This window comes from Petaurus breviceps, unplaced genomic scaffold, assembly GCF_028583685.1.
Source record: "Petaurus breviceps papuanus isolate PSGF00001 unplaced genomic scaffold, PetGlider_PUasm1.0 173, whole genome shotgun sequence".
Classification (NCBI taxonomy): Eukaryota; Metazoa; Chordata; class Mammalia; order Diprotodontia; family Petauridae; genus Petaurus; species Petaurus breviceps.
The window spans coordinates 33,512,804-33,531,710 of record NW_027185759.1 but is presented as its reverse complement, the minus strand read 5'-3'; the positions used below and the strand labels follow the sequence as shown (position 1 = coordinate 33,531,710).

At 38.1% G+C, this 18,907-nt stretch overlaps 1 protein-coding gene across 4 annotated transcripts in view; it reads right to left on the bottom strand.

Moving 5' to 3' along the window:
• Positions 1–1,249: 1,249 nt before the first annotated feature.
• ECT2 (epithelial cell transforming 2) overlaps positions 1,250–18,907 on the bottom strand; it is a 63,008-nt gene continuing 45,350 nt past the window's right edge. For all 4 annotated transcript variants that reach the window (XM_069083596.1, XM_069083599.1, XM_069083597.1 and 1 more), the window contains 7 exons: positions 17,719–17,797; positions 17,432–17,551; positions 16,204–16,342; positions 14,776–14,930; positions 6,343–6,450; positions 5,434–5,583; positions 1,250–2,605 (listed from right to left, as the gene is read on the bottom strand). In XM_069083596.1, coding sequence (XP_068939697.1) covers positions 2,516–2,605; positions 5,434–5,583; positions 6,343–6,450; positions 14,776–14,930; positions 16,204–16,342; positions 17,432–17,551; positions 17,719–17,797 — 841 coding nt within the window. In that variant the 3' untranslated portion in view covers positions 1,250–2,515. The remainder of the gene's footprint in view (positions 2,606–5,433; positions 5,584–6,342; positions 6,451–14,775; positions 14,931–16,203; positions 16,343–17,431; positions 17,552–17,718; positions 17,798–18,907) is intronic.

The following is an 18,907-nucleotide window of genomic DNA, read 5'->3' as shown; positions in this document are numbered from 1 at the left end:
CGGCCTAGGTCACAGCTGTCAGGTAGCGGGAAGTACTGATGCCCAGGCTCTGCCTGTTGTCCAACCCAAGCAGGGCCAAGACCCAGGAACAAACATCCTATAACATAACTCCTTATGTCTTCGTGTATTAACGGCCTAGTTAGCGTATCATCGCTGCTACAACCAATTATGCCCAAGAAGACTGCGCAAGATACATTTTATGTCACCAATTTCAAGTAGCTTTCCCAGAAATTTGATTTGTTCTGTGAAATCTGCTCAATTCTGTACAAGTGCCAAGCAGCTATTTAAAAACAAGACCAGTTCTCCTTGTGTCCCCTCCCAGGTGTCCTGTGGAACGCTATAAATAAAAAACACTCACTACTTAGTAAATCAAGCAATATTTTAAACATGCTAGAGAAGCTTACTAAAGTAACCCTATGATAAATCACTTTACCAACTGAATCTTCATACTCTCATTTATCATTTGTGAAAATTCACATGGTTTTAAATCAAGTTTTCCTAAAGTGAAGTACGTCATGTTTCCTCTCTTCTTGAGTGTCTTGTGACAATCTCTGAAGAGACTAACTTCTTAAAAATCATTTTCAAAGTTGATTGAGTCAAGTATTCCAGTGCTAGGGCGTGCTTCTGACACATTCCGACCACATTTTATAAGAGCCTAAGTTAAAAATACATTTAGGGAATTATATTTCATCTCTTAGATCAGAAAATAACAAGTTCCTCTAGGATGGTTAGATTATCACCTAAAAATAAAAACCCCCTGACACAATAAAATTTGGTCTTTTTAAATATAATATGAATTTCTGGAGTACCTCAATAGTCAGATAATAGGATCACAGCTTAAGCCACACAGCTTTAATATGGGCCACAAACTTCAGTGCAGAGAGGTTTCTGCCATCACCTTATATTGAACATGACTCTTCTACAAAAAGAGATCACTCTAAGGAAACCATTTACATGACAGTCATATATGATTATAGCTGCAATGTGGTCTAGAAAGTCAAATACATAAATAATGGTACTGCCTATGACCTTCCTTTGATTTGTACTTTTTAGTTATTTTTGTAAAATAATTTATAAAATTAACTTACTCCTTTAATTTAATTGTTTGGGGTACAAAAATGACTGAGATAAGTAACCACCTGTAGCAGATTCATTTTGAAAGAGCAAAAGACTCTGAAGTTTGTCGTTTTTTGGTTGGTTTTCTGGATTTTCTTTTTTTTTTTTTAAAGTCACAACAGGAAACACTGGAGGTTTTTACATCTTTATTTACACAGTTCTTAGTTTTAAAAACACATCAAAAAAGGGCCATTTAATATCCTCAAAAGCAGCACTCTGGTTACATATACAATATACAACTGTATGCAGTCAATTAATTTCTTAAAACAAAAAGCTGAGAATTACTAAATGGCATCAATGTGTTTAGACTAGTCCCTAAACAGATAAGAAAGGCAGACAAATACCCATAAGAAAAACGTGATTATTTCAAAATGTTCACTATGACAAAAAAAACAAGACTATATTCTGTAAAAATTAGACAATTTGGAATGGAGCTTTTTTTTTTACAGTAAATAAATGAATTTTACAATTGATTCAGAACCACAATCCGAATTTCACAATGAAATGTCCAAACATATACATGCAATTTAAAAGCAGATAAGCAAGCAATGCCAACTTTCAAAATAATTTTGATGAAATGCTATACACTATCAGCATAATTTTTTCATAGTCTTGTACTTCAAAGTGAACTTTTGCAAACTATAAAACTAAATTTTAAAAGTATCTCAGTTGCTAATGTATGATAAAACATTTGGACTCTGAACTAACTACATGTACCCACTGACCTATTATTTCTGTGCAAAACATACAATATTTTCAAAACTAGGTCACTAATAATCTATAAAAGGATTTTGATCATTTCTGTTACACATTTTCATATGGGAGCATATCATTTTTTTCCTCATGTACCAGATTTGGAAACACAATAATAATAAGCTATACAACATGGAAATTACTGTACTTGAAGAAGCGCCGTGAAGCAAACATGTCTGCTAAGTCAGCTGCCAAGGAAGTCATTCATTCAGTGAGAATCTTGACAAGGTTACTTGATCTCTGCACTGAACATAGCATTTAAATACAAAGATGTGTTTCATAAGATCGTTAATAAGGACTATACAAAAGTTTACATCAGAATCTTTTTGCATCCAACAATAAAATCGTTTATTGTATAGAAGGATCAAAATTACTGACGTTAGAAATAACTTAAGATATTGGCATGGAAAGAGGAGCTTAAACAAATAAATTACATCTAAACCAATATCAAATTCTTCACTTAAGTTTGTATTTATAATTGAGAAACTAATTCCTTTAAAAAATTCAAATGGTTAATTTAGTGTTACCTAACTTCCTCCCAGGTTTCATCAAGTGCTAATGACAGTACTATTTAAGTCAGTTTCTTGTCTGAAGAAAAAGCTGCTTGTCAGTCACTGGATTAAGACATCATATAAGAGGAAAAACTTCATATCAAATGAGTTGTAGATCGGCTTAAAGTATGACTCCTCTTCTCAAAGAAGGCTGGAAGGCTAACAAGGGAAGGAGATTGAATACCCTGCAAAGCCAAAAGAAGAAGGTTGAAAATATATTCATAGATTTTCTGAGAGGTGCTCAACTCTCCCACCTCATCAGCAGTATTACTACAGTATTTAAGAGAGAACCTTATCCATAAAGGCTTAGAAATTCTTCACCATAGCATAGACAATTCAAAATGAGGAAAAAGAATGACAAACTCTGAGGAAAACTGACTTAAATTACCTTATTAAGAAAATTAGAACAGGCCAAGAAATATGTGCTTGCAGTTTATCTGAAAGGAGCCCTCTTTTGAGCAGACACTGGATTATATGACATACTAGCATTGTCTACAACTTTTTTAATAGTTGAAATTAATGGTGCAGCATTCTCTGTAGACAATTAGTTATACTTTGGAAATGAGTTTTTACAGTAGAAAGACAATAGATTCACTACAGCGGTAGATTCACTGGTATTTTTTAAGTAAGTTAAAGAATGTAAGACATTTTTGTAAAGTAACTAATGTGTATATATTCAGTCTCTTTACAAGTTCCTAAACAATCCATTTAAAAAATCATGGAGATCTGGATAGGCAGTGCGGTTAGGAGGGTAGGTATAAAGAGGGAAATAGAGGAAGGGCAGTGGATAGGAGAATGGAGCTTAAATAACAAATTCCCCCAGTAACAGGTTTTGTCAAATAGGTAAGCCGCCAAACTTCCTGCTTCAAAGATCACAATTAGGTTATGGTCAAATCTGACAGCTATGCCAGCATGACTATGAAAGAAGTTCAAAAGTAGGTATTAAGTAGGGCAGCTAGGTGGCACAGTAAATTGAGCACTGCCCTGGAGTCAGAAGAACCTGAGTTCAAATCTCTACCTCAGACACTTGACACTTACCAGCTGTGTGACCTTGGGCAAGTCACTTAACCCCAATTACCTTGCCTTCCCCCTCCAAAAAAATGTAGGTGTTTATCTTAATAAAAATGTATAAAGCTACCACTTTAAACAACAAAGAAAACACATCAAGTTAAATGGCTCAGTAATATTTATAATTAAGCTTTAATTCAATACTCTTGTATTTTTGTATTTTTATTTTTTTTTTATTTGATACTGAAAAAAAGTATCAAAATGAAATGATTAGTTTGAGTGCTAAATTGAGTACTAATCAATAATAAAGTTAATATTCAAATATCTAACCAGTAGAGCTTAAGTTTCCTTTAGGTAAGCCTTCTTAAATGCCACAAATATGGCTGTGAAACAGATTTTACATGAAAATCTAGTCTTGACAATCCTTAATAGTCTTTTTTAAACTTCCAGTTTTCTTTAGTACCATGAAATCTCAAAACATACTGAAACTTCCCTCTACTTAAATTCTTTGTGAGTCATTAATGACCAGTGGTGTTCACGGAGCTATGTGAATAATGACCAAAGGCACAAGAAACTGTCCAAGAAAATATGAACCAAGAAATCATGCAAAACCTCACTTCCCAATAATTGGTAATTCAAGAGAAGAAAAATTAGCATCCTATTTCCTAAGAAGCATAAACTCCAAACTGAGCACTCCCCAATATAGCTAGCTTGAAGGATTTTAGTATTTGCTTCTATAAGTTTTGCCCTGAGTTTTCACAAATGTTATGAGTGCCTTAGAGAGGCTTTAGGGTAAATAGTTTTTTTTTTCAGTTTGAAGAGAACACTTCCCTCTGCTATGAGTGATATGTTACTACAGCAATTAGAATGAAGCAAGGTTGAAGTAAAAGGCTTTAAGAGCACCCATCAGTAGAATCTGAGGCATGAACATGGACAGGTTTAACAGATTCAATTACAATGTGTTTGGGAATGGAGAGGGTCACCTATAAAACAGATGAGGAGGAAAGTTGTTAGTAAAAAGCAAGTAATGAAGGAGAGCAATTTTTAAAATTCTCTTTTCATGAATGTATAGGAAATTTTTTTTTAATTATATTAAAATGCTTTACACAGTTAAAACAATACCTGTAAGCATTATTTTTTTAAATACAATTTTCTGGTAAAATTCAATTTCCCTACAATTCAAAACATGTGTTGCTATAGTTGCTTTTTATGTACATAAGATAACAAAACTGTAATCTAGTTACTACACTACATTATCTTGTTAACAAAGCAAAGCAACAGTCCATTTTAGAGATCATAGATATTGATATGTTTTACATATACTTCAAATTAGTAAACCAACTACAACTTCTTGGCTTCTTTCTAGGTCTCAGTTGTTTGTTTCAAAACTCATTTAACTTAAAAGTGTCACAATGAAGACTTAAATCCGACATAAACCAAAGAGCTGGCTGATACAAAGGCTCACCAAGAACATAGCTATTCCCCACACACTTCAAGTGTTGGTCTTTTAGCTGTTCCATATTAGTAATAAATGTCACATAATTTTATATTAGCCAGATGTGTTTGGGAATCTACATCCCATCTGGAACTTCAATCCTATTTTGGAATTCAGTTTCCAATAATCATAGGATTTACAAGACAAAATAACTAACACCTTCAGCACCTTCCTTGGCTTAGGAAGAGAAAAGGCATCTATTCATCTCTGAGCACGTGCACTCTGTCCTGAAGTATATCTTGTCTGTGAGAGAGATGGAATTACACCTGAACCCCTCCCCACCCCCAGAAGGCACAACAAGCCAGTAACGGTTCCCCACATGTTCCCTTCCAGTTGATCCACGAAGGATTCGCCCACAACTCTGATGGCTGCACCAACAGAATGCTGCTGAGATTTGTAAGGGCTGGAAGAAAACAGTAACTGGCAAATTCATCTTGATCTTCATCACAAAGATAAAACATAAACTCTGTGCCCCCACCAACTCTTGTCAGGTCGTGTGTCAAGACTTACGGCTAAGGAGGATGTGCTGGTCAGGCGGCTGCCTATATAAGTATCACTGCTGGAGCAAGGGCTCCTCCCCTCCACGCTGCTCTGAGTAGCTATCAAAGTCCTTCGAAAAGCTCTCTTCGGAGTCTTGGTGAAGGAGAATGCCCTGGTAACCTAGTTATAAACAGAACGGCTGTCACTTGACAAATCTAAAGCACTGATAAACATCCAACATTAGGCAAAGCGCAAGGAACAGAAGGCACATTTTAAGTATTCTCACAGAGGGGCTGGTAGCCCCAGGTCAGTAATATGAGATTCTTCTCAAAGCACTTTCACATGAAGCAGCTCTTTGGGCCTCTTATCTAGAGGGAGTGCACAAGGCAATCGTCAGCCCAGTTCTAAAAGAGAGGAACTCAAGAAAAGAGGCTAAATAAATGTCTAGGCCTAGTCCTCACCTTCACCATGAATAAGAGAAAAGCATAATTAGAACACAGGTTCTTTATTTTAATATACCTGATGGAATGTTACGGGGTGGGGAAAGAAAAGCGAGGAAGGGAAAGGGGACTGGGATGGAATGGTGATTTTTACAGATGAGCAGAACAAAATCATTTTAAAGAGCTCTATGGCAGCTCAGAACTTCATTTCCAGACCAACAAAAAAACCAAATTAGTATTTTCATTGAAGAGAATGACCACCAAGGAAGGCAAGGGCCCAGAAAATAACATAATGTAAAATTACTGTTATACTGCATTTACTAGAACTGACTCAATCAAAACACTCTTTCCACAGGTCATTTCTCAGGCTATGGTAAAATAGCTGGGTTACATAAAACACATATTGGAAAAAGTGGTGCTATTCTAGCATTGTATTCGGGGGAAAAGATAGTGGAGGACACATTTTAGAAGTGTAAGGTTAGTTTTACTGAATTCTTACCCTTTTAGAAGTCTTTTTAATTGCTCTGGATGCCCTACTCAATGTACTATCCATATCTTTTGTATTTACTTCAAAAGATTCTGGATCTGCAGTATAAATAAGGTTTTCCTGTTGAAAAATAGTACTTGTTAATAATTTTTCAAGCCCACCAAAATTCTTTTAAATTACACTTACGTCCAAAATAACAAGTAGCTGAAAAATAAACTCAACAAGCTTAACAATTTCTATTCTGAAATTTATTTAACTAGATTGGGAAAAAAAGATTTAATTGGAAATTAGTCCATCCATTCTGAAAATCAATTTGGAATTCTTTGGAAAATGGTCAAACTATCCTCAAGATACCAATGAAACTAGAAATCGAACAGATGATTAAATCCTAAAAAATGACAAATATAATGAAATGCAGAATAATTTGTATGAACTGATAGAGTGAATAGAATCAAGGGTACAACATACACAAACACATAATGTTACAGAAAACACCACTAAAAGACATTAATGCAATGACCAATTGTGACTACAAGACTTAATTAAATCTGAACAAGGAAGGGTTCTCTATTGGAGGGGGTACTGGTAAATGACAAGGGTTTTTTTTTTTCCTTCTAAAAAACATCAATGGAACATTATTGAAAAGCAGAGTTCACAATAAATAGATAAACAGTTGCAAGGCCTATTTAAAGAGAGCAAATAGAATGCTAGACTTAATTCCATTAAAAAGTATTTATCAAATGCCTATAATGAGAAAGATACTGAGCTGGATGCTGAAGATACAAAAATGTTCTGTAGGAATTTCAAATCTAGTAGGAAGAAATAAAATGTGTCACAATAATAATGTAAATTAAGCTATGAAATCCACTGGGGTGGGGAAGAGTGGCAGTTCTGAGGAGGGACCACTTCTATTAAAATCAGTGAAGGCTTCAGAAAGTTGGACTGAAGGATTCCAACAGACAAAAATGTCCAAGTCTGTCCTAGGCAGTGGGCATGTGATATGTGCAAATGCAGGGATGTGGAAATCATTTTCATGATTTCACGTTTCCAATGTTGCCCAGTTTGGCTGGAGCAGTGTGTGTGAAGCAAGTAGTGGGAAAAAAAAATTTGGAAAGGCAGATTATAGAAAGGAGTGGGAAGGCAAGGCTTGGCTTCCAAAAGTTTTTATTTCATTTGTTACAAAATGAGGAACGAGTGAAGACTCTTGGATTGCCACGAGGTCATGGGTGGAAGGTGAGTTACATTGGCAGTGGTATGATGGATGAATCAGTTTCACTCTCTCTACTGTGAGACATTAAATGCATAGCTTGTAAAAGCTAAACAAAAAAACCAGCATTTTGTGGGCCTAGTCGTCCCGTGCAAAGCCAGTACAGGATTTTGGCAAACACCAGGTAATAATACATTCTCCACTAATACGGACAGTGCCAAGCGCACAAGGGCGGCTTCTCTATCATCTGTAGAATTCTGCATGTATAAAGCACCCAGCAGGGGTCACCAAATCTAAATTTACAAACACAAAATTTCTGAAGGGATTGAATAGGAAAAGTAACCCAGGACACAAAGTTAAATGTTTGGTGCCATCTCGTGGCTAACAAGCATACTATAAAATGCTTCGCACAATTGGATACTAATTAAGCAACTCCTATGTAAAAGTCAGACTCGGCCAAGCTTAACCCAAGAGGCTGGAACAATCAGAGGTGAATGTGGCCGGCTCTGGCCTGTCAGCCAGGCAGGTGAATGACAGCTGTCTCCAGAGGCACCACAGGGCAGCCGGCTCAGCCCCTCTACCCCGTGGGCCTGTCAATGGCTCCGCACCGGGCCCATGTGTGGTCTTATCCACAGAACTGAGAGCAAAGGCTAACCACGCACTGGGTCACCGCACCCTAAGGACCGCTGGGCTTCACTCTCCCTCGAAGCACAAAACCCCCTCTTAGGCAGTTTGCCCTGGAGGGGCTGGGAGCTTCTGGCAGGGAAGGAAGGTGGGAGTCTGAGGAGAGATGGAGGTTTCTCCTGGGGAGGGGAGGAAGTGGGAGGGGGGGGCAGGAAGGGCAGGGAGGGACAGGAGCATTTCAGAAGACAAAAGCAAGTTTAAAGGGAAACAAACAAGAAAGCACTGAAAGTAACACAAGAAATTATACTTTCTTAAAAAACAAGCTGTATTTCATAGAAATGCAGTTTCACAGAGTCCTTTATTCTGTTCTGCTTTGTATATAATTGTTCTCTTTTTTTAGTGTTTAATTTTAGAATTTTTTTTTAATTAACATTTAAAATCGTGAGCTTTTCAGGGAGCAGACTGAGCCCAGAGCTTTCTATCTTGTTGTCATTCAGTCACATCCAACTGCTTGCGACCCTGTGGACCAAAACCTGTCCAGGGGGCTTTCTTAGAAAAGACACTGATAGGAGTGGCTAGGTGGTGCACTGGCCCTGGAGTCAGGAGGACCTGAGTTCAAATCCAGCCTTGGACACTTAACACACACACACACACACACACACACACACACACACAAACTAGCTGTGTAACCTTGGACAAGTCACTTAGCCCGAATTGCCCTCCAAAAAAAAAAAAATACACAGTTGTGGTTTTCCATTTCCTTCTCCAGTGGATTACAGCAAGCAGACGTTCAATGACTTTCCCCAGATCACAAAGCAAGGATGTGTCTGAGGTGCATTTGAACTCAGGGCTCCCTGACTGAAATAAAGCAGAGTCTAGGTAAAGTGCTAGGAGAAGTCAAAATAGGAGGTTCAGGAAAAGCCAGAGCAGAGGTGGCCCCTGCTTCAGGCCTTCTGGAGATAAGAGACAGGGGACCAAATGAACATAGACACAGCAAGCGGGGCCAGGAAGTTGTCTACCATAGCCAAGCACGGGCTACGAGACGGGGCCTTTCATGCCAAGGTCAGAAATTCACATTTTATTCAAGAGGCATCAGGAGCCTGGCAGGACCCAAGGGGCACCAACCAGAGCTGCTGCACTGAGGCCACCCAGGAACGCTTCAGCGCAAGGCTGCTAAGCTCTGGCAGTACCAAAGGGGACGTGAACATTCTGGGCCACAGACAACGCCAGAGCTCTAACAGGCGCAGGTTACGCGTCCAAGCAGCACTGAGGCGGCCGGCTGGCACAGGAGAGCAGACAGCAAAGCACAAGAGCCCTACCCACTTCCCTTGATTAATACGGGCAGAAATGATTCTGCTATAAACAACCTAGAAACACTGCTAAAGATGATGAAGTCTGGGGGCGAAGAACCTGACGACTCCACCGAGACAAGTGGCTCTTCACTACTTATGACCAGGGAAAACTTAAGTCTCAGTACAGAAAGGCAATACTTATGACCAGGGAAAACTTAAGTCAGTACAGAAAGGCAAACTTGGGAAGAGAACAGCTGGTTAAGAAGGTGATGTCTCAAGAGAGGACGGACCATGGCTCCTCTCCAGGAATGGGAAGCTCCTAACTAGGAGTAGAAAGAATTCTCTCTTGCAAATTTAATCAAAACAGATTTAAACTGAAAAGGAAAAGAGTGGAGAAAACTACGTGTGTGAGCACTGTGCTAAAAAAAAAAACAAACCCATAGGGAAGACCTACAGTGTAGAATGAAGAATGGGAGCAGACACTCAGAAGTTCAGAGGAAACAAATCCAAGAAAAGATTTAGTAATTTTTTTTTAAAACCACCTATGGCCTCCTATATCCCTATAGACATATGAAATATGAGTAGCAAAGATGATAATCTGGAAACCCTAATGCAAGGAGGCCAGTTAGATTGTACAGGCATCGCTGAGATTTGGTAGGAGAGCCATGAGCAGAGCAAGGCTTTCCTATCTAAAAACACCACCACCACAAGAGTGGTTTAAAAAGAGGGAGGAGTAACTAGCAGTACATGTTAGGAAAATATATTCATATATGGAAATCAAAGAACCAGATGGAAGAGAATATGTGAAACTCAATGGAGGCCCAAAAAGAAACATTGACGGAGCATATTAGGGAACAATGAGGAAGGGAAGAAACAACATTTAAGCCCCTGTCATGTGCTAGGCACTTTACAATGATTATCTCATTTGACCCTGACAACTGCCCTGAGAGATAGATGCTATTATTACCCCCATTTTACAGCCGAGGAAACTGAGGCAGATAAAGGCTAAGTGCTTGTCCAGGGTCACAGAGCTAGTAAATGTCTGAGGCCAAATTTGACCTTGGGTCTTCCTGACCCCAGATCCAGTGCTCCATTCACCGAGCAACACAGCTGCCTTCATTTCTAACCTAGACAGAAAAGGTAAATAGATACATGTGGGGAACAACTCCTAAGCCTGGCACAAAGGCATGATCTAACCTTGCCTTAGTGACACCACCTCCTACGAGGGATGGGCAAACCAAAAAGAAGAAATTCCATTCCCAATCTAACTCTCACTAACAGAAAGAGAGACCTCTCCATCTCAGAATGCGATAGAAAAGAAAAAAAAACTGGGCACAGGCTGACCTGCCTCCCAGAGACTGATAGAACAGATTTCAAAGGATTCAGAGAAGGCACAAGTAGTATCCCACAGATGCAAATTCTATAGGGAAGACAGTCCAAGAAGGAAAAACAACTCTCAAGTATGAAATTCCGAGAATACAAAGGAAAAATTCCACTGAGGAAAAAAAAGGAAATTTACCTAAAAAACCCAATATACATGAAGAGGAAGTTCCCCCACCGAGGTGTTTTAAAAGCCACCTACAGAAGATGGAAGCAAGTTCAGGTAGCACACCAAGGTTCTCTAAGTGTCAAAGGCACTAAACCACCAAGCAAGCCAAGGGGGAGAAGTTTCCCAACTTGATATTTTAGAAGAGAACTCATTGGCTGGAGAGCAAATTTATTTATTGCTTTTTGAAGGGCAACTGAGGTTAAGTGACTTGCCTGAAGTCACACAGCTAGTAAGTGTCAAGTGTCTGAGGCTGGATCTGAACCCAGGCCCTCCTGACTCCAGGGAGGTGCTCTATTCACTGCACCACCTAGCCGCCCCCTGGAGAGCAAATTTAGAGCAGAGAAACTAAGGTGGTAGAGGAGGGAATATAGTTCATGTAATATGGGGATCAGATGGAAAAAAATAGGGTCACAACTAGGAAAACAGAAGACAAGGCCATAAAAGTATTTTTAGGTATTTCAGACTACGATGTTTGACTTGGCCCTAAAGTGCAGAACAATGGTGGCTCTTAAGGAAAACTTTGTGAACATTTATTTAGACCAATAGAGAAGTGGGCTCTCCCCTCTTCCTTCAGGATGACTATCTGAACCTGATGAAATACATTTATAAAACAAAACCTGTGCTTGATTAAACCATGCTAAAGGTCCCCAAGGACAGATTTCTAAAAAGAGAGATCGGCGGCCAGTGGACTTGAAAAGCATCAGCAAATATCAACCCAGATACCTGTTCTCTTATCTACATAAAAATCTAGGGGAAACAGGATCTATGCATGCATATAGCGTTTTCTTGATGAAAACATGACCTCCTTACCAAACTTGGGTTTATCTGCATCTTTTTAATTACAAAACAGACTGAAAAATATAGAATTCAGGGGTTCAGTATGCTTAGTGTTCGTGATTGTAAAGAAGTATTTGATTCAAGAGAACAAAATGGACCTTTGAAGGCTTTACTCTAAAAAGGTATCCTCCATACAAATGTTAAAAATTTTACAAAACTGATACACATGACAAAGAGAAGAACTTCATTAGATAATGCACTAAAAGTAGTGACATCAGAAGAAACAAAAAGAAACATAGCTATAGCTAAAGATTTACCTTTTCACATGAACTGAGAAATTCAAGCTTAAAGTGCTGCCCAACATTCAACTCCACAAAGCCCAAACTAAAGAATCAAAGATACTCCAAAAAGCAAAAAAAAGTTTTGGGGCGGCGAGGTGGGGCAGTGAGTAGAGCACCGGCCCTGGAGTCAGGAGGACCTGAGTTCAAATCCAGCCTCAGACACTTAACACTCACTAGCCCCGTGACCTTGGGCAAGTCACTTAACCCCAATTGCCGTGTCTTCCCCCTCCAAAAAAAAAAAAAAATCAAAGACAAATGTACTCATTAGGTGAAATCTGCCAAATGTATTTATCTGTATTAACTGCATCAAGTTCATGAATATTATTCAAAGACTCCTCAGGGAAACTTATAGCTATTATTAAAAAAAGATCAGTCTAATTAGCAACCCTGAAAAAAGGATTAAAAATCCACATTGCTCGGCTAATGACACAGAAAGGAAGAGAAAAAGTGATGAGTTTGTATAGCACTGCTTATTTCTTGGACAGATGAGTCCAAAATTGAATAGGAAGCTGAATGACAACTTGGATATTTTTTAGTGTTTTCAATGATCCCAGACTGCACCAGTATTCTTTAATACTGATAGCAATGTGACTGAATCACAGGTGGCCCCCCAAAAGTGGGGGGACAATAATGGTTTAACAACGAAATAGAATTTGAAATCATGCAAAAAAAGTCACTGTCTGTGCCTTTTGACCTAGGCATTGACCACTTGGGAATATACCCCCAAGAAAGCCAATGATGAAAAAAAGACACATATTCACCAAAATACTTGTAGCAGCACTTCTTATTCATGGGCAGCATGGCTAAACCAACTGTACATTATGAATAAAGATGACTGTGCCACAGCAGGTAACAAATCATGAAGAATTCAGAGAAGCATAGAGAAATTTACAGAAACTCACGCAGAAGTAGAACCCTGCCCCCAAGACTAACACAAATGGAAGCATGAAAATGCTGACTTCAAGTGGATTCTGATGACCAACCTTGCTTCCAGAGAAAAAAAGGAGAAAATACAGTTCCTTGAGTCTCTTGGTAAAAGGAAGTAAGTCTTTCATGAAATGTTGCCTATACTGTCAGGATCTCATCTGTTCACATAATCACTTAGATTTTACTGAAATTTTTACTTTTTACAACAGAGACTCAGAGGTGGGAAAAGAGATTTTTATTTTTAAAGAGAAGAATAAAAGTTGAAGAGTCAAAAGAAAATATGACAGATAACTGATAAAGACTACAAAAATCATGCCCTGTTATCCCCAATCTCTTAAAAAAAATGCCAGGAGCGGGCGGCCAGGTGGCTCAGTGAGTAAGAGCACCAGCCCCAGTGTCAGGATGACCTGGGATCGAATCCAGGCTCAGACACTTAGCACCCACTCAGAAACACCTGGCCGTTTAACCTGGAACAAGTTACTTAACCCCAATTGCTTAAAAAAAAAAATACCAGGAGGGACTCAAATCCATAAGAGAAAATAACTCAAGATTTTGTAGATAACCCAAAGGAGAAATGCACAGTACAAGCAGATATGGAAGGGCCACTATTCACATCAGCAGAAGTCACCCACACACAAAGGCTCAAAATTCTGGTCTCAGATCAAGAAAGTAGTCATCTGTTACATTAGTCTGACATCATGGACGGGATGTATGTATAGTTCTGAAGGGAGGTCTAAGAGGCAATACGTGGTGCAGAACTGGTCATCCTCCATCTTGGCACGCTGTTTAGTGCTTTACAGAACCACCTGTGCTATTAAATATCTAACTATCTATTCCATTTGTCATCATCAGATGTATTAATAACAACCCACCTATAAATAGCCCTGATTACAAAATGCTTCCATCCACATCATGTAGGATTATATCCCTATACAAAGATACATATACATTCATATATGTATATAGGATCACATGTTATAATCCCAGGCTCAGGACCTAGAATTAGAAGAGAACCTAGAGACTATTGAGTTTAACCCCCTAATTTTAGAGATGAGAAGAATGAAGTCCATGGAGAAAGTGAGGCATGGTCAAGGTCACTGAGGCACTAAGGAGCAGAAAGGGCTTAAGACCCAAAAATTATTTAACATTACCAAGTGTACCACTGTTCTGCTCTGCCAAACTGCTTACCTATTCAGAGCTTTAATTTATACAGTTTCTGCCGAGTCTCAATATTTGTTCCTAATTCTCTATTAGTTTTTCTCTCTCCACCAATAGTCTCAGAGAAGTTATGTACTATGTAAGCACGCCCTGGGAGAAAGAGACTTAAAGATTCAATGTGGTGGCTGTGGGGAAAACAGTGAATGGGAAGCCTAAAGAGGATACTTCCAGGAAGAAAGGGCCCTGGAGATGACTTTAGTACCACTCTCTCATCTAACAAATAAGGAAAATGAGATCCAGAGTGTTTTTTGCAACTTCACCAAGGACTCATGGGCAGGGAAGAGAGAGCTGGAGTTCAAACCCTTTCTACTACAGGTCCCTACTGACTCAGAAATTAGAAGAGAAAATAGTTTCCATCCCAAAAGGTTCTGCAGATTCAGCCACTCTCCCAGTAAGAGAAAATGACTTATACTAGTTTCCATCACAACACAGAAACACATCTCCCACATGGCTATGTAAAAATGTATTCGAAGACATCATTTTCACTGACATACAAATTTAAGAACTTACAACATCTGCTTTACAAATGGTGTTGGCCACATGTCGGCACAGCATCTTCAGCCAGGCGTCTTTGGGAAGGTCCTCTGATGTCATCTGGAAACTGAGCAGTACATTCGCCTGTTCTGTTGGTGGCCTCACAAGTAGGGCAAAAGCATTATGGCAATCTAGAGTCCCCAAAGAAACCATCAATGATATTCAGTGTTACTCTTGAAAGGACATAAAGAGTATGCAAGCTCAGTACCAGGATATATATTAATTTAGAAATTCCAAAAGCCATTCTCTTAATCTTTCCCCCTGTTGCCATTAACAAGAGTTTTGACATACTAAGTGGAAACAGAAGAACCAAATGGACTTAAAGTTTTTTAGTATTTTACATGATACATTGTCCAAAATGCAAAATTATACTTTTATTTAAATTTCATCCATCTCAAAAGTTTTGCATAAGCAAACTTTTCTATTACAACAAAACTATATTAGGGCTACTTCAGTAATACAAACTATCTGCATCAAATCCAAGGAAATAAAAAAGCTGAGATATTAATATTTCTGTTCTAAAACGTTCTGTGAGATGTGAAAAGCAGTTTACATTTCAACATCAATGTCTTTACAGTCATTATGAACCCATAAAAGATTGAGGTCATTCACTTGGAACACTTATCATTTAGGAAAACATTAATGTAATTTTTAATTGTTGTTCACAGCCTTTTCCTTGGGAACTAATTTGTAGTGAGTTTCATCTAGTACTACAGTATGCTTCTATCAGTTAGGAAACAAGTTCTATGATGCCGAATGTTGTGGCAATGAAGGGACGGCCTCCAAACACATAATAAATGCATACCTATGCTTTAGGGAAGGGCTATGAAAGTTCCCTGCTAGGCAGCACTCTTCACCCTTGTGATGGGGCATCTGCACCCCTCCTTGTAGCTTTAGTGCCTGGGCAAGCTGCGGACACCTTCCCAAGGAGGTTGAAATCTCCCCAAAAGCTCACTGAATATTCTTAGGAAACACAGTTAGTTTGAATACACAAAATGTCTGCCAAGGATCATAGAATTCAATACAAATGTCTCATCTCCCAGATGTCAAAATGGGCACAAGAGGTACTTATGGGGCTACTATATACATATAGGGTGTAGAGCACATCAAATCACCAGGAAATTTTGGGTCATGATGGAATGGGAAGAACTGGTTTGACAAGTAATTGTTTAAAAGTTCTTTGGCTGTTCAAACAAAGATTTCCTACATATTCCCATATTACTGAGTGCTATGATTACTTAACTCAAGTAAACAGCAGTTTTATAAGCAATTTCTGTAACCTCAACTGCCAAGTGATTATTAATAGGATTTATTAGCTGCTAACATTTAAATAACTGTAAGATTCTAATCTACATATACAAACTATTTGTATGAATTAACCACTGCAGATTGCCAAATACAGACCTTCAGTCTCTTTTATATCTAGCACCTTCTTAATCTGAGAAAGAGGCATTAGATGAATGTGTTTAAGGGCTGCTGGGGGTCTGGTTTGGCCATGAGGACTCTTGAATGTGCCAATAACCTTGTGCCGTTTCCTTGCTATCTGTTTAAGAAAAAAAAAGAAATTGAGATAAATAAGCAAAATCTTAAGATTTCTTTTCCACCAATAAGCTTAAAAAAATTAAAACCCAGGGGCGGCTAGGTGGCATAGTGAATAGAGCACTGGCCCTGGAGTCAGGAGGACCTGAGTTCAAATCCGACCTTAGACACTTAACACTTACTAGCCGTGTGACCTTGGGCAAGTCACTTAACCCCAACTGCCCTACCCTCTGCCCTCCAAAAAGCAAAAAAAAAAAAAAAAATTAAAACCCAAAACAATTCCATTTAATCAAATAAGTACTGTACCGTTAAACACAATGATTCTCATGTCACAGATGTGGGTAAAACATATTCTCCAAAAGTCATGTGAACTGAGAATTTGTGTCACTGGAATAATCACAGTGTAATAATGCTATAAATATATTGATGTTTACATAAGGAAATAACTGACCATGAGATGAGAGAAGGTAAAAGGAAATTGCCAGGATGGGTGATTAAAAAAAAAGAGAAGAGGATGGACATCTAAACTGGTATAATTGGAAAGGAATTTGTGCTTGCATTGCAAGAAATTATAAGGAAAGAAGATGAGAGTAGAAAGACATTCCCTTAGCCTATACCAGGCACTATAAAGAGAGGCCTATAATTTAAGTTCTTTTTACCAAGGGATCAAGAGACTGCAGAGAGCATACAACAATGAAATACTGCTGCCAACACAAATCCTTGTCTTCTTTCTCAACAATACGAACATATCAGAGAATTCCATGGTATCTCTACTTCTGACCTGTTCTATTGTTGTCTTGAAATAAGCTTTATCTGCAATGAATTAAGTTAAAGAAAGCAACTAATATGTTGCTTAAGTTACTTGTGGAAAATCTGTCTCTTAAAATGTATTCCACTTGAGGGAAGGCATTTATCTACTTCTAAATACATATTCTTCCTAGAGTCAATACATTAATCATTCATAATCCCTAAGATATGACAATTTAACTTGACTTGAGATAAAAAAGTCACCTCTAACTTCACAACTGAAAGCCTGACCTCAAGTATTCACTGCAGTCCCAGCCCCTAACATTACTATGATGCTGTCACATACCTCCAAGCAATCATTGAAGAGAAAGAGAGTTACTTGTTCTCCTCGGTCACAGGGATGTTCACCCAAAGATATGGTTTCAACTCTCTGCACCAAACTTCGGTGAGAGGACAAAAGATTAGCCTACATGAAATTAAGATATAAATACAAGATCACTTGGTGTTTGCTCATATAAAAAGAATCATTTAAAATACTTGATAATAGTTTGTATACAGAAATGACAGACTTCAATTACAACTGAAAAGTAAAACACGTTAATAGACAGGTAGTTACTAAATAAGAACACTTACTGGGCATCCATCCACTTCATAGACAACATCAAAAATTTGCTTTTGGGCTTCTGTTTTCCTCTTATCCTCATTAATATGTCTGCAAACATAAAAGAAAACTGTAGATAAAAAAATAATTCTGATTCCCATAGCAACAGTCCATGTAGAAAAAAAAAAAAGAGGTAAAAACTTATCTCACTTTACAACAGAAAAGGCATCTGGCAAAGCTATCCAAACTGGACAATTTACAGCAATCCACAGGTTAAAGAGGTAACTTACCTTACAAAGAATCTCTTGGGTGAATCTTTCAAGGAAGTCAACTGTCACCCAGTTCACGTCTTCACAAACAAATCCATTCAGGGACACTACAGGTTAAGTTTTGCAAGCTATAGACCCATGCATAACATTATTTCTAAAGGGCAACATATTCCAAAGCCTATGAGTCTACAACCTCTTTATAACTTTGAAATATCCTAGAGTTAATCTGCTCAAGGAAGCAGGCCATCTATATAAATTTCAGGAGACACTGAGTAGTATTAAGGTTTCCTTTAGGCAACTTCCTGATTCATACTAAAGCTCATTTTTTTAAAAGTTTATTTAAAAAAAGTACATGAACATGCTAATTACAAGCCTAGTTACACAGATACATCTAATATCAGCAATCATTTCTCTTTCCATCTTAAACAAATAAATTGTTTAAAACGCCTGAGGACTGGTGTCAATGAGGGTTTTCTCCTTATCTCCACACCCCAAACAATACTTTTTTCTGCTACCAATTCAATCAGTTATGATAAACACAAATGATTAAAGAACAATAACCTGGGTACCACAAAATTCGATCAAGTCTGCTTGGATGGTCACCAATCTGTTGGGACGTCAAATTCATGACTATGATGGTGGAAGAGAAAACCTCTAGCAATTAATAAGATTCTTACATCGTTCACCTTCCACAGGCTACATCAAACAGCAAAAACTTCCAATTTCTGAATGTCCCTCAAAACTTGAGTTTCCTTAAAAACTAGTTAGAAAACAGTAAGAAAAATGACTCAAGAAGGAAAAAATGTTTGTACCATTTATGCCTTTTCCTTTTGTTTCAGGATGGATGTTAAGTCACTTTGGTGCATCTGAGCTCAAAGGCAAACTCTAAATGGGAGTAGATAGATTAGATAGATAGATAGATAGATAGATAGATAGATAGATAGATAGATAG